This window comes from Dryobates pubescens, chromosome 22 (assembly GCF_014839835.1).
Source record: "Dryobates pubescens isolate bDryPub1 chromosome 22, bDryPub1.pri, whole genome shotgun sequence".
NCBI classification, from domain to species: Eukaryota; Metazoa; Chordata; class Aves; order Piciformes; family Picidae; genus Dryobates; species Dryobates pubescens.
In genome coordinates this window covers 3,430,298-3,444,041 of record NC_071633.1, presented here as the reverse complement: position 1 = coordinate 3,444,041, position 13,744 = coordinate 3,430,298, and the positions used below count along the sequence as shown (strand labels likewise).

Below are 13,744 nucleotides of genomic sequence, written 5' to 3'. Positions count from 1 at the left end.
GGTTGTTCCTTCTCTGGGAGAAGGAGATGTGTTGGCTGTGCTGGCCCTGCTGGTGGAGCCTTCTGTTGTTGGGGCAGCAGTGCCTGGGCCAGCTGTGGTGCCAGCTGTGGTTGGTGTTTGTTCTCCAGGGCGAGCAGTGGTGGTCATGGGAGATGTAGATCCCTTGGTTGGCCCCGTGGAAGCTTCTCCTGGAGCAGAGGTGGTTGCAGATGTTGTGGTGGTTTCCTCAGAGGAAGTGGAGGTGCTGGAGCTGCTGGTTGGCGAGCCAGGCGCAGTTGTGGGCTTGAGGACAGTGGTTCCTTCTCTGGGAGAAGGAGATGTGTTGGCTGTGCTGGCCCTGCTGGTGGAGCCTTCTGTTGTTGGGGCAGCAGTGCCTGGGCCAGCTGTGGTGCCAGCTGTGGTTAGTGTTTGTTCTCCAGGGCGAGCAGTGGTGGTTGTGGGAGATGTATGCCCCTGAGTGGGCCCAGTGGAGGCTTCTCCTGGAGCAGAGGTGGTTGCAGATGTGGTTTCCTCAGAGGAAGTGGAGGTGCTGGAGCTGGTGGTGGCTGAGCCAGGTGCAGTTGTGGGCTTGAGGATGGTTGTTCCTTCTCTGGGAGAAGGAGATGTGTTGGCTGTGCTGGCCCTGCTGGTGGAGCCTTCTGTTGTTGGGGCAGAAGTGCCTGGGCCAGCTGTGGTGCCAGCTGTGGTTAGTGTTTGTTCTCCAGGGCGAGCAGTGGTGGTTGTGGGTGATATATGACCTGGAGTGGGCCCAGTGGAGGCTTCTCCTGGAGCAGAGGTGGTTGCAGATGTTGTGGTGGTTTCCTCAGAGGAAGTGGATGTGCTGGAGCTGCTGGTTGGTGAGCCAGGCACAGTTGTGGGCTTGAGGACAGTGGTTCCTTGCTTTGGAGGTGGTGATGTGTTGGCTGTGCTGGCCCTGCTGGTGGAGCCTTCTGTTGTTGGGGCAGCAGTAGCTGGGCCAGCTGTGGTGCCAGCTGTGGTTGGTGTTTGTTCTCCAGGGCGAGCAGTGGTGGTCGTGGGAGATGTATGCCCCTGAGTGGGCCCAGTGGAGGCTTCTCCTGGAGCAGAGGTGGTTGCAGATGTTGTGGTTTCCTCAGAGGCAGTGGAGGAGCTGGAGCTGCTGCTGGGAGTGGTACTGGAGCTGGTGGTGGCTGAGCCAGGTGCAGTTGTGGGCTTGAGGATGGTTGTTCCTTCTCTGGGAGAAGGAGATGTGTTGGCTGTGCTGGCCCTGCTGGTGGAGCCTCCTGCTGTTGGGGCAGCAGTAGCTGGGCCAGCTGTGGTGCCAGCTGTGGTTGGTGATTTTTCTCCAGTGCGAGCAGTGGTGGTCGTGGGTGATGTAGATCCCTGATTGGGCCCAGTGGAGGCTTCTCCTGGAGCAGAGGTGGTTGCAGATGTTGTGGTGGTTTCCTCAGAGGTAGTGGAGGTGCTGGAGCTGCTGGTTGGTGAGCCAGGCACAGTTGTGGGCTTGAGGACAGTGGTTCCTTGCTTTGGAGGTGGAGATGTGTTGGCTGTGCTGGCCCTGCTGGTGGAGCCTTCTGTTGTTGGGGCAGCAGTGCCTGGGCCAGCTGTGGTGCCAGCTGTGGTTAGTGTTTGTTCTCCAGGGCGAGCAGTGGTGGTCGTGGGAGAAGTATGCTCCTGAGTGGGCCCAGTGGAGGCTTCTCCTGGAGCAGAGGTGGTTGCAGAAGTTGTGGTTTCCTCAGAGGAAGTGGAGGTGCTGGAGCTGCTGCTGGGACTGGTACTGGAGCTGGTTGTGGCTGAGCCAGGTGCAGTTGTGGGCTTGAGGATGGTTGTTCCTTCTCTGGGAGAAGGAGATGTGTTGGCTGTGCTGGCCCTGCTGGTGGAGCCTTCTGTTGTTGGGGCAGCAGTGCCTGGGCCAGCTGTGGTGCCAGCTGTGGTTGGTGTTTGTTCTCCAGGGCGAGCAGTGGTGGACGTGGGAGATGTAGATCCCTTGGTTGGCCCAGTGGAGGCTTCTCCTGGAGCAGAGGTGGTTGCAGAAGTTGTGGTTTCCTCAGAGGAAGTGGAGGTGCTGGAGCTGCTGCTGGTACTGGTGCTGGAGCTGGTGGTGGCTGAGCCAGGTGCAGTTGTGGGCTTGAGGATGGTTGTTCCTTCTCTGGGAGAAGGAGATGTGTTGGCTGTGCTGGCCCTGCTGGTGGAGCCTTCTGTTGTTGGGGCAGCAGTGCCTGGGCCAGCTGTGGTGCCAGCTGTGGTTGGTGTTTGTTCTCCAGGGCGAGCAGTGGTGGTCGTGGGAGATGTATGCCCCTGAGTGGGCCCAGTGGAGGCTTCTCCTGGAGCAGAGGTGGTTACAGATGTGGTTTCCTCAGAGGCAGTGGAGGTGCTGGAGCCACTGCTGGCTGAGGTCGTTGCCGGTGGTGCAGTAGTTGTGGTGTAAGTCGCTGCTGTGGTGTGGCAGTGCGTGCGGTCACAGCACAGCACCTGCACCTCGTAGTCGAAGCACACAGGGTACTTCCTGACCTGCTCCTTGTTTTTGCACACCAGCCCAGTGTCAACACTGCACTCAACTACCTGTCCCAGCTCCTCCAGACTGCTGGTGGGGTAATCCTTAGCACGGCACTTGATGTCTTCTGGCCTTTCACAGAGAGGGAAGCCAGCAGCTCGGATTTTCTCAAAGGTCTCCGCGTCTCCATTTTGGCTTCCACGTCTGGGGGTATCCACGTTGAACCACTGTGTCCAGGCACAGCGTGGCTGGCAGCCAGTAGTGCTTTCCAGGCTGGTGGTCATGGTGGTGGCCGAGCTGGGCACTGGTGTTGTGGTTGTGGTGGTGGTTGTACCTTCTGCTGGAGAAGGAGATGTGTTGGCTGTGCTGGCCCTGCTGGTGGAGCCTTCTGTTGTTGGGGCAGCAGTGCCTGGGCCAGCTGTGGTGCCAGCTGTGGTTAGTGTTTGTTCTCCAGGGCGAGCAGTGGTGGACGTGGGAGATGTAGATCCCTTGGTTGGCCCAGTGGAGGCTTCTCCTGGAGCAGAGGTGGTTGCAGATGTGGTTTCCTCAGAGGAAGTGGATGTGCTGGAGCTGCTGGTGGCTGAGCCAGGTGCAGTTGTGGGCTTGAGGACAGTGGTTCCTTGCTTTGGAGGTGGAGATGTGTTGGCTGTGCTGGCCCTGCTGGTGGAGCCTTCTGTTGTTGGGGCAGCAGTAGCTGGGCCAGCTGTGGTGCCAGCTGTGGTTGGTGTTTGTTCTCCAGGGCGAGCAGTGGTGGTCGTGGGAGAAGTATGCCCCTGAGTGGGCCCAGTGGAGGCTTCTCCTGGAGCAGAGGTGGTTGCAGATGTGGTTTCCTCAGAGGAAGTGGAGGTGCTGGAGCTGCTGGTGGCTGAGCCAGGTGCAGTTGTGGGCTTGAGGATGGTTGTTCCTTCTCTGGGAGAAGGAGATGTGTTGGCTGTGCTGGCCCTGCTGGTGGAGCCTTCTGTTGTTGGGGCAGCAGTGCCTGGGCCAGCTGTGGTGCCAGCTGTGGTTGGTGTTTGTTCTCCAGGGCGAGCAGTGGTGGACGTGGGAGATGTAGATCCCTTGGTTGGCCCAGTGGAGGCTTCTCCTGGAGCAGAGGTGGTTGCAGATGTTGTGGTTTCCTCAGAGGAAGTGGAGGTGCTGGAGCTGCTGCTGGGACTGGTGCTGGAGCTGGTGGTGGCTGAGCCAGGTGCAGTTGTGGGCTTGAGGATGGTTGTTCCTTCTCTGGGAGAAGGAGATGTGTTGGCTGTGCTGGCCCTGCTGGTGGAGCCTCCTGCTGTTGGGGCAGCAGTAGCTGGGCCAGCTGTGGTGCCAGCTGTGGTTGGTGTTTGTTCTCCAGGGCGAGCAGTGGTGGTCGTGGGAGAAGTATGCCCCTGAGTGGGCCCAGTGGAGGCTTCTCCTGGAGCAGAGGTGGTTGCAGATGTGGTTTCCTCAGAGGAAGTGGAGGTGCTGGAGCTGCTGGTTGGTGAGCCAGGCACAGTTGTGGGCTTGAGGACAGTGGTTCCTTGCTTTGGAGGTGGTGATGTGTTGGCTGTGCTGGCCCTGCTGGTGGAGCCTTCTGTTGTTGGGGCAGCAGTGCCTGGGCCAGCTGTGGTGCCAGCTGTGGTTGGTGTTTGTTCTCCAGGGCGAGCAGTGGTGGTTGTGGATGATGTAGATCCCTGCGTGGGCCCAGTGGAGGCTTCTCCTGGAGCAGAGGTGGTTGCAGATGTTGTGGTGGTTCCCTCAGAGGCAGTGGAGGTGCTGGAGCCACTGCTGGCTGAGGTCGTTGCCGGTGGTGCAGTAGTTGTGGTGTAAGTAGCTGCTGTGGTGTGGCAGTGCGTGCGGTCACAGCACAGCACCTGCACCTCGTAGTCGAAGCACACAGGGTACTTCCTGACCTGCTCCTTGTTTTTGCACACCAGCCCAGTGTCAACACTGCACTCAACTACCTGTCCCAGCTCCTCCAGACTGCTGGTGGGGTAATCCTTAGCACGGCACTTGATGTCTTCTGGCCTTTCACAGAGAGGGAAGCCAGCAGCTCGGATTTTCTCAAAGGTCTCCGCGTCTCCATTTTGGCTTCCACGTCTGGGGGTATCCACGTTGAACCACTGTGTCCAGGCACAGCGTGGCTGGCAGCCAGTAGTGCTCTCCAGGCTGGTGGTCATGGTGGTGGCCGAGCTGGGCACTGGTGTTGTGGTTGTGGTGGTGGTTGTACCTTCTGCTGGAGAAGGAGATGTGTTGGCTGTGCTGGCCCTGCTGGTGGAGCCTTCTGTTGTTGGGGCAGCAGTGCCTGGGCCAGCTGTGGTGCCAGCTGTGGTTAGTGTTTGTTCTCCAGGGCGAGCAGTGGTGGATGTGGGAGATGTAGATCCCTTTGTTGGCCCAGTGGAGGCTTCTCCTGGAGCAGAGGTGGTTGCAGATGTGGTTTCCTCAGAGGAAGTGGATGTGCTGGAGCTGCTGGTGGCTGAGCCAGGTGCAGTTGTGGGCTTGAGGACAGTGGTTCCTTGCTTTGGAGGTGGAGATGTGTTGGCTGTGCTGGCCCTGCTGGTGGAGCCTTCTGTTGTTGGGGCAGCAGTAGCTGGGCCAGCTGTGGTGCCAGCTGTGGTTGGTGTTTGTTCTCCAGGGCGAGCAGTGGTGGTCGTGGGAGAAGTATGCCCCTGAGTGGGCCCAGTGGAGGCTTCTCCTGGAGCAGCGGTGGTTGCAGATGTGGTTTCCTCAGAGGAAGTGGAGGTGCTGGAGCTGGTTGTGGCTGAGCCAGGTGCAGTTGTGGGCTTGAGGATGGTTGTTCCTTCTCTGGGAGAAGGAGATGTGTTGGCTGTGCTGGCCCTGCTGGTGGAGCCTCCTGCTGTTGGGGCAGCAGTAGCTGGGCCAGCTGTGGTGCCAGCTGTGGTTGGTGATTTTTCTCCAGTGCGAGCAGTGGTGGTTGTGGGTGATGTAGATCCCTGCGTGGGCCCAGTGGAGGCTTCTCCTGGAGCAGAGGTGGTTGCAGATGTTGTGGTGGTTTCCTCAGAGGAAGTGGAGGTGCTGGAGCTGCTGGTTGGTGAGCCAGGCACAGTTGTGGGCTTGAGGACAGTGGTTCCTTGCTTTGGAGGTGGTGATGTGTTGGCTGTGCTGGCCCTGCTGGTGGAGCCTTCTGTTGTTGGGGCAGCAGTGCCTGGGCCAGCTGTGGTGCCAGCTGTGGTTAGTGTTTGTTCTCCAGGGCGAGTAGTGGTGGTCGTGGGAGAAGTATGCCCCTGAGTGGGCCCAGTGGAGGCTTCTCCTGGAGCAGAGGTGGTTGCAGATGTTGTGGTGGTTCCCTCAGAGGCAGTGGAGGTGCTGGAGCCACTGCTGGCTGAGGTCGTTGCCGGTGGTGCAGTAGTTGTGGTGTAAGTCGCTGCTGTGGTGTGGCAGTGCGTGCGGTCACAGCACAGCACCTGCACCTCGTAGTCGAAGCACACAGGGTACTTCCTGACCTGCTCCTTGTTTTTGCACACCAGCCCAGTGTCAACACTGCACTCAACTACCTGTCCCAGCTCCTCCAGACTGCTGGTGGGGTAATCCTTAGCACGGCACTTGATGTCTTCTGGCCTTTCACAGAGAGGGAAGCCAGCAGCTCGGATTTTCTCAAAGGTCTCCGCGTCTCCATTTTGGCTTCCACGTCTGGGGGTATCCACGTTGAACCACTGTGTCCAGGCACAGCGTGGCTGGCAGCCAGTAGTGCTCTCCAGGCTGGTGGTCATGGTGGTGGCCGAGCTGGGCACTGGTGTTGTGGTTGTGGTGGTGGTTGTACCTTCTGCTGGAGAAGGAGATGTGTTGGCTGTGCTGGCCCTGCTGGTGGAGCCTTCTGTTGTTGGGGCAGCAGTAGCTGGGCCAGCTGTGGTGCCAGCTGTGGTTAGTGTTTGTTCTCCAGGGCGAGCAGTGGTGGTTGTGGGAGAAGTATGCCCCTGAGTGGGCCCAGTGGAGGCTTCTCCTGGAGCAGAGGTGGTTGCAGATGTGGTTTCCTCAGAGGAAGTGGATGTGCTGGAGCTGCTGGTGGCTGAGCCAGGTGCAGTTGTGGGCTTGAGGACAGTGGTTCCTTGCTTTGGAGGTGGAGATGTGTTGGCTGTGCTGGCCCTGCTGGTGGAGCCTTCTGTTGTTGGGGCAGCAGTAGCTGGGCCAGCTGTGGTGCCAGCTGTGGTTGGTGTTTGTTCTCCAGGGCGAGCAGTGGTGGTCGTGGGAGAAGTATGCCCCTGAGTGGGCCCAGTGGAGGCTTCTCCTGGAGCAGAGGTGGTTGCAGATGTGGTTTCCTCAGAGGAAGTGGAGGTGCTGGAGCTGGTTGTGGCTGAGCCAGGTGCAGTTGTGGGCTTGAGGATGGTTGTTCCTTCTCTGGGAGAAGGAGATGTGTTGGCTGTGCTGGCCCTGCTGGTGGAGCCTTCTGTTGTTGGGGCAGCAGTGCCTGGGCCAGCTGTGTTGCCAGCTGTGGTTAGTGTTTGTTCTCCAGGGCGAGCAGTGGTGGACGTGGGAGATGTAGATCCCTTGGTTGGCCCCGTGGAAGCTTCTCCTGGAGCAGAGGTGGTTGCAGATGTTGTGGTTTCCTCAGAGGAAGTGGAGGTGCTGGAGCTGCTGCTGGGACTGGTGCTGGAGCTGGTGGTGGCTGAGCCAGGTGCAGTTGTGGGCTTGAGGATGGTTGTTCCTTCTCTGGGAGAAGGAGATGTGTTGGCTGTGCTGGCCCTGCTGGTGGAGCCTCCTGCTGTTGGGGCAGCAGTAGCTGGGCCAGCTGTGGTGCCAGCTGTGGTTGGTGTTTGTTCTCCAGGGCGAGCAGTGGTGGTCGTGGGAGAAGTATGCCCCTGAGTGGGCCCAGTGGAGGCTTCTCCTGGAGCAGAGGTGGTTGCAGATGTGGTTTCCTCAGAGGAAGTGGAGGTGCTGGAGCTGCTGGTTGGTGAGCCAGGCACAGTTGTGGGCTTGAGGACAGTGGTTCCTTGCTTTGGAGGTGGTGATGTGTTGGCTGTGCTGGCCCTGCTGGTGGAGCCTTCTGTTGTTGGGGCAGCAGTGCCTGGGCCAGCTGTGGTGCCAGCTGTGGTTGGTGTTTGTTCTCCAGGGCGAGCAGTGGTGGTTGTGGATGTTGTAGATCCCTGCGTGGGCCCAGTGGAGGCTTCTCCTGGAGCAGAGGTGGTTGCAGATGTTGTGGTGGTTCCCTCAGAGGCAGTGGAGGTGCTGGAGCCACTGCTGGCTGAGGTCGTTGCCGGTGGTGCAGTAGTTGTGGTGTAAGTCGCTGCTGTGGTGTGGCAGTGCGTGCGGTCACAGCACAGCACCTGCACCTCGTAGTCGAAGCACACAGGGTACTTCCTGACCTGCTCCTTGTTTTTGCACACCAGCCCAGTGTCAACACTGCACTCAACTACCTGTCCCAGCTCCTCCAGACTGCTGGTGGGGTAATCCTTAGCACGGCACTTGATGTCTTCTGGCCTTTCACAGAGAGGGAAGCCAGCAGCTCGGATTTTCTCAAAGGTCTCCGCGTCTCCATTTTGGCTTCCACGTCTGGGGGTATCCACGTTGAACCACTGTGTCCAGGCACAGCGTGGCTGGCAGCCAGTAGTGCTCTCCAGGCTGGTGGTCATGGTGGTGGCCGAGCTGGGCACTGGTGTTGTGGTTGTGGTGGTGGTTGTACCTTCTGCTGGAGAAGGAGATGTGTTGGCTGTGCTGGCCCTGCTGGTGGAGCCTTCTGTTGTTGGGGCAGCAGTAGCTGGGCCAGCTGTGGTGCCAGCTGTGTTTAGTGTTTGTTCTCCAGGGTGAGCAGTGGTGGTCGTGGGAGAAGTATGCCCCTGAGTGGGCCCAGTGGAGGCTTCTCCTGGAGCAGAGGTTGTTGCAGATGTGGTTTCCTCAGAGGCAGTGGAGGTGCTGGAGCTGCTGCTGGGACTGGTACTGGAGCTGGTTGTGGGTGAGCCAGGTGCAGTTGTGGGCTTGAGGATGGTTGTTCCTTCTCTGGGAGAAGGAGATGTGTTGGCTGTGCTGGCCCTGCTGGTGGAGCCTTCTGTTGTTGGGGCAGCAGTGCCTGGGCCAGCTGTGGTGCCAGCTGTGGTTGGTGTTTGTTCTCCAGGGCGAGCAGTGGTGGTCGTGGGTGATGTATGACCTGGAGTGGGCCCAGTGGAGGCTTCACCTGGAGCAGAGGTTGTTGCAGATGTGGTTTCCTCAGAGGCAGTGGAGGTGCTGGAGCTGCTGCTGGGACTGGTACTGGAGCTGGTTGTGGCTGAGCCAGGTGCAGTTGTGGGCTTCAGGATGGTTGTTCCTTCTCTGGGAGAAGGAGATGTGTTGGCTGTGCTGGCCCTGCTGGTGGAGCCTTCTGTTGTTTGGGCAGCAGTAGCTGGGCCAGCTGTGGTGCCAGCTGTGGTTGGTGTTTGTTCCCCAGGGTGAGCAGTGGTGGTTGTGGATGATGTAGATCCCTGAGTGGGCCCAGTGGAGGCTTCTCCTGGAGCAGAGGTGGTTGCAGATGTGGTGGTTCCCTGAGTGCTACTGGAGGTGCTGGTTCTGCTTACTCTGGTTGGTGCTGGTATTGTGGTTGTGATGGTTGTTGTTCCTTCTTTTGGAGGTGTAGATATGTTGGAGGTGCTGCTGCTGCTGCTTGTGGTTGCAGTCACAGTAGAGCCTTTAGTTGTTTGGCCTGGTTTTGTCCCAGTCGGTGTTGTAGCTGGTGTGGACTCGAGAGCAGCAGGTGTTGTAGCTTCCTGTGTGCTTCCTGGGGTTGTGGTTTTTATCTCTGAACAGGGGATGTAGGTACAGCACAAAACTCTGATTTCATAATTATGGCACTGCTGAGACTCTTGGTCTTTGTTGTTGCATATCAGCCCTCGACTTTCACTGCACTCTACCTTCTGGTTCAGAGCACTTATGTCTGCATCAGGGTAGTCTCTGGCCCTGCATTGCACTGAAGTTGGGTTTTTACACACGCTGTATCCTTCAGCTTTCAGCCTCTCAAAAGTTTCATCATCTCCCCCATCAGCTGTGGCTCCAGGCTGCATGGAGTCGTACCACTGGGACCAGGTGCAGACGTTCTTCACGCAGACAGTCGTCGCCGGTGTGGTGGTTGTCATCGCTGGGATTAAAAGGAAGAGATGTAAGTCTTGTCTGCTGTCATTAAAGAAACAGCCAGGGGCAAACTACTGATCAGCCATACATGCTCATGTTGTTTGCAAGACTGGGTTTCCTGTTGTAGGAGTTTGGTTTTAATCCGCTTGCACTGACAGCCTTGAATGTCATTTCCAAGGTAGATTTCAAGCTCATGTCTGTTTTATTTTCCTGTTGATCCTTTGGGATACTCATTTGAAAAATACTAGTTAAATAAAGGTAATGTAACATAGGTTGGACTCGAAGATCTCAAAGGTCTCTTCCAACCTGGTTAATTCTACTCTACTCCTATTCTATTCTACTCTATTCTATTCTACTCTACTCTATTCTACTCTACTCTACCCTACTCTACTCTATTCTACCCTATTCTACTCTATTCTACCCTATTCTGTTCTACTCTACTCTACTCTACTCTATTCTTTTATATGGAATGAGATATATCAGCTAATGGGATCTCACAATTGCTATGGTGTAAGCAAGACGTGGTTTTGTTCTCCTTGGTGCTGTCTCCCAGTTTGCCTCTTCCCTGGAGGTGTTCCAGGCCAGGTTGGACAAGGCCTCGAGTAACTTGGGCTAGTGGGAGGTGTCCCTGCCCAAGGCAAGGCAGTTGGAACTGGATGATCTTTAAGGCTCCTTCCAACCCAACCCATCCTATGGTTTTATGATCCTTGTACTTATTTGCACTCAACTGCATGACCACAGAAGCTTTAAAATATTGGCAGAGGTTAATGACTTCTCTACTTAGTTTAACATTATAACATGGAGATGAACATATAAAATGCAAATATATTGCATTTTATATGTCTATATATTTATATTACAGATTTAGAAAGAATTTGTATTTAGAACATTTTAATATTCTAACATGTAATACATTTGTAATTCTTTACATGTATTTATATTTTAGAGTGATCTATTTATATTATGTCTATTTATGAATATTTTCTATTTAGAATATTTTAATAAGAGCCATTCTGTGATCTTCTCTGTTTTTTAACACACACCCCACCCCCTCTGGAAAAACCATGGTGAAACACAGAGGCAGGCTTTCTAAGAAATTCCTTGATTATTGTTTTGACTAGAATAAATGGAATGGAATGGAATGGAATAGGATTAACCAGGTTGGAAAAGAGCTTTGAGATCATTGAGTCCAACCTATCACCCAACACCATCTAATGAACTAAACCATGGCACCAAGTGCCTCATTCGGTCTCTTCCTAAACACCTCCAGTGATGGTGACTCCACCACCTCCCTGGGCAGCACATTCCAATGGCCAATCACTCTTTCTATGAAGAACTTCTTCCTAACATGCAGCCTAAACCTCCCCTGGTGCAGCTTGAGGCTGTTGTAGTGGGTTAACACCTATTCTGAAAACAAAGAGGGAAAGGGCTTGTGAGTGCTTTGCCCTCCCTGCAGGGCATTTTCCCCCTGGGAAACTGAGTCTGTTCCACTCCCCCCTCCCTGCCCAGCTAGGGTGTAAAAGGGAAGGCATTGGGGTCATTAGTTCTCCTTTTGGCTCCTGCGTCTCCTGGATGAGAGCTACTGCAGCTGCCTTCCCGCTCTTCTGCCACTTGGTTGTGCCTGATCCTTCTCCCTGCTGCCTCCGCACCTTTACAGAGAGAGACTGGTTTTGTATTCTTGTTTCTTTTCCCCCTCCCATCCATCCTTGTTCCTTGCCCTTGTGAACCTTACCTGTTATTGTTATATATATCTAGTTTAAAGAAAACTCTTTTCCTCTCTACTTCCAAGCCAACTCCAAATTATTGCTTGGTGGATTTGCTCCTTCCCTTTCCTTTTTTTTCCCTCTCTGTTGGGAGGGAGGAGGCAGGGAGCAGTTTTCAACTGCCTTCAGGCAGTTTTCAGTCCCTTCCTGACACTTCCCAGTTATTTGAAGGAGCAGTGATGCCTACCTGAAGTGGCAGTCGTGGGCTGAGTCGTGGTGAATGTAAAGGGGGTTGTCGTGGCGATGCCACATTTGGACACATCTCTGTTTATCGTGCCGTTGGTGTCACACGTGGCACTCAAGCACCATCCTGTCCCATCTGTGGTGTTGTAGATGAGCTCCCCATATTTATAACTCTTCTCTTCATAAATGCAGTTGCATGCTGTAATGCACAAGAAGGTTTTTGGTCAGGTGTCTGTGAAAAGGCAATGTCCAGTATGTCATCTTTTTAGCAGCTCTTCTTCACTGCCTTACCTTTCTCATCAAACTTGCACTGCATACCCTCTGAGGCACACTCACTGAAACAAAAACCATAAAAGCACATTTTATTTGGTTGCAAGGCATTCATTTTATCCTTTATTTATCTTTCTTCCATCACCCAAAGAAACAACACTTAGTTTGTGTTTATTCCCTGGGTGTCCAGTTGCTGTTGGCTTCATTATTTATTTTGTTTGCCATTGTGTTCCAAACCCTTTCTTCATAGGAAACCCAAAGTTATAATTAGAGATGTAGCTAAATATTATGCAAAGCTACAGGTCAAAGTAGAAGTGAAGCCTTGCCTAAGACATTCCTCTTTTCCTCCTCCTCTCTTCCCTTGTGCTTGCTACCAAAAAGCAAGCTAAAAAGGAAAAGAGTTTAAATTCTACAAGGAGTGTAAGAATGGAATGAAATCCTTGCAAACAGACTTCTATGGGATATTCATACTCCTGGAACAGTGTTCTTCCTGCCATTGGAATGGGAAATAGAGAAGCCCAGGTCATAGATTCATAAAATGGTTTGGGTTGGAAGGAACCCTAAAGTTTCCACCCTCTGCCATGGGCAGGGGCAACTTCTAGTAGACTAGATTGCTCAGGGCCTCATCCAGCCTGGCCTTGAACACCTCCAGGGAAGAGGCATCCACAACCTCCCTGGGCAACCTGTTCCAGTGTCTCCCCACAGTCACTGGAAAGAATTTCTTCCTCATCTCCAGTCTCAATCTCCCCTCTTCCAGCTCAAAGCCATTGTTCCTCGTCCTGTCACCAAGCCCCTGTAAAAAGTCCCCTTTCAGCTTTCTTGTAGCCCCCTTCAGGTTCTGGAAGGCTGCTCTAAGGTCTCCCTGGAGCCTTCTCTTCTCCAGGCTGAACAACCCCAACCCTCTGTGCTTCTCCTTATAGGGGAGGCTCTCCAGCCCTCTGATCATCTTTGTAGCCTCCTCTGGACCTGCTCCAGCAGTTCAATGTCCTCCTTGGTGTGGACACCAGTCATGAAGGTCTTACTGGTCTTTTATCTTTACATTAAGGATTTACAGGACCTTCTTACTATTAATGCAGTAAGAAAATGGTCATTAGATAGTAAGACATGATTGTTACACAGTCAGCACGGACTCATCCTGTCATGTAACAGGAGCATGCAACATCCCTTGGTCGTTCTGATGGGTTTGCCTTGCAGACGAGCAGGCTGGTGGCTCAACTCTTACCATACTTGACATTCATCCCGTTTGTATATCTTTCCATCTTCGTCATCATAGCAGTCACAGAGACTAACACACTTCATCTTATCTTCATGAAAATAGGGCCTGTCTGGTGGGCAGTTGGGGTAGCAGCCTGAAGAAAGCAAAAGGAGAGTGAGAAGGTAGAACAGGTGAGAGTGATTCCGTCAGCATTGTATTTGTGCAGAGTGTAGTCGCAGGTCTTGTTTTCCACAGTCATATTTTTTGTTACCTCTGTTTTCCTCAGTAGCTCTAGGAAGCTGTGCAGAGTACTGCACCAGCAGAGCTCAGCCACAAGGACTTAGTTCCAAAGAGGTTTTTTAAACTCCAGTTCCCATAATCTGCCTTTGCTCATGTGGAAGTTCATAGAGGTTAGTTTGAATTGGAAGTGATGTTTACAAATCATCTAGTCCCCTGCACTGAGCAGGGATGTCTGCAACTATAGCAGGATGCTCAGAGCCCCACACAACCTGATCTTGAACATTACCAGGGATGGGACACCTACCACCTCTCCTAGCACCCTGGGCTGTTGTTTCACCACCCTCAGCATTGAAAATGTCGAGGAGAATTGAATGGTGCAAATGCAGATGATGAGGAAAACATGTTTTTAATGGAGTGTAAGAAATGTACCCCCTTCAAGGACCTTGCAACTCTTTTTACCTTCTAAACCTGGCAAGTTATTGCTGCATGTTCCTTTTGGGTTCTTGCAGGTCTTCATACAAGGGGCTCCACAAGGCTTATAGTGCCATTCACACTCTCCATGTTGATTGTAGTAATCACAGAAGAGTGCTAAGGAGGAACAGAAATTCAGACACCTTTGAAAAAACC

The 13,744-nt window shown here is 54.0% G+C and overlaps 1 protein-coding gene across 1 annotated transcript in view; it reads right to left on the bottom strand.

Annotated features, from left to right (window-relative positions):
- LOC104301094 (mucin-5B) overlaps positions 1-13,744 on the bottom strand; it is a 95,730-nt gene that overhangs the window by 14,022 nt on the left and 67,964 nt on the right. The window contains exons 25-33 of the mRNA XM_054172007.1: positions 13,577-13,705; positions 12,905-13,031; positions 11,704-11,747; positions 11,417-11,611; positions 9,250-9,473; positions 7,627-8,001; positions 5,770-6,171; positions 4,219-4,620; positions 2,343-2,763 (exon numbers count right to left, since the gene is read on the bottom strand). Of these exons, the coding sequence (XP_054027982.1) occupies positions 2,343-2,763; positions 4,219-4,620; positions 5,770-6,171; positions 7,627-8,001; positions 9,250-9,473; positions 11,417-11,611; positions 11,704-11,747; positions 12,905-13,031; positions 13,577-13,705 (2,319 nt within the window). The remainder of the gene's footprint in view (positions 1-2,342; positions 2,764-4,218; positions 4,621-5,769; positions 6,172-7,626; positions 8,002-9,249; positions 9,474-11,416; positions 11,612-11,703; positions 11,748-12,904; positions 13,032-13,576; positions 13,706-13,744) is intronic.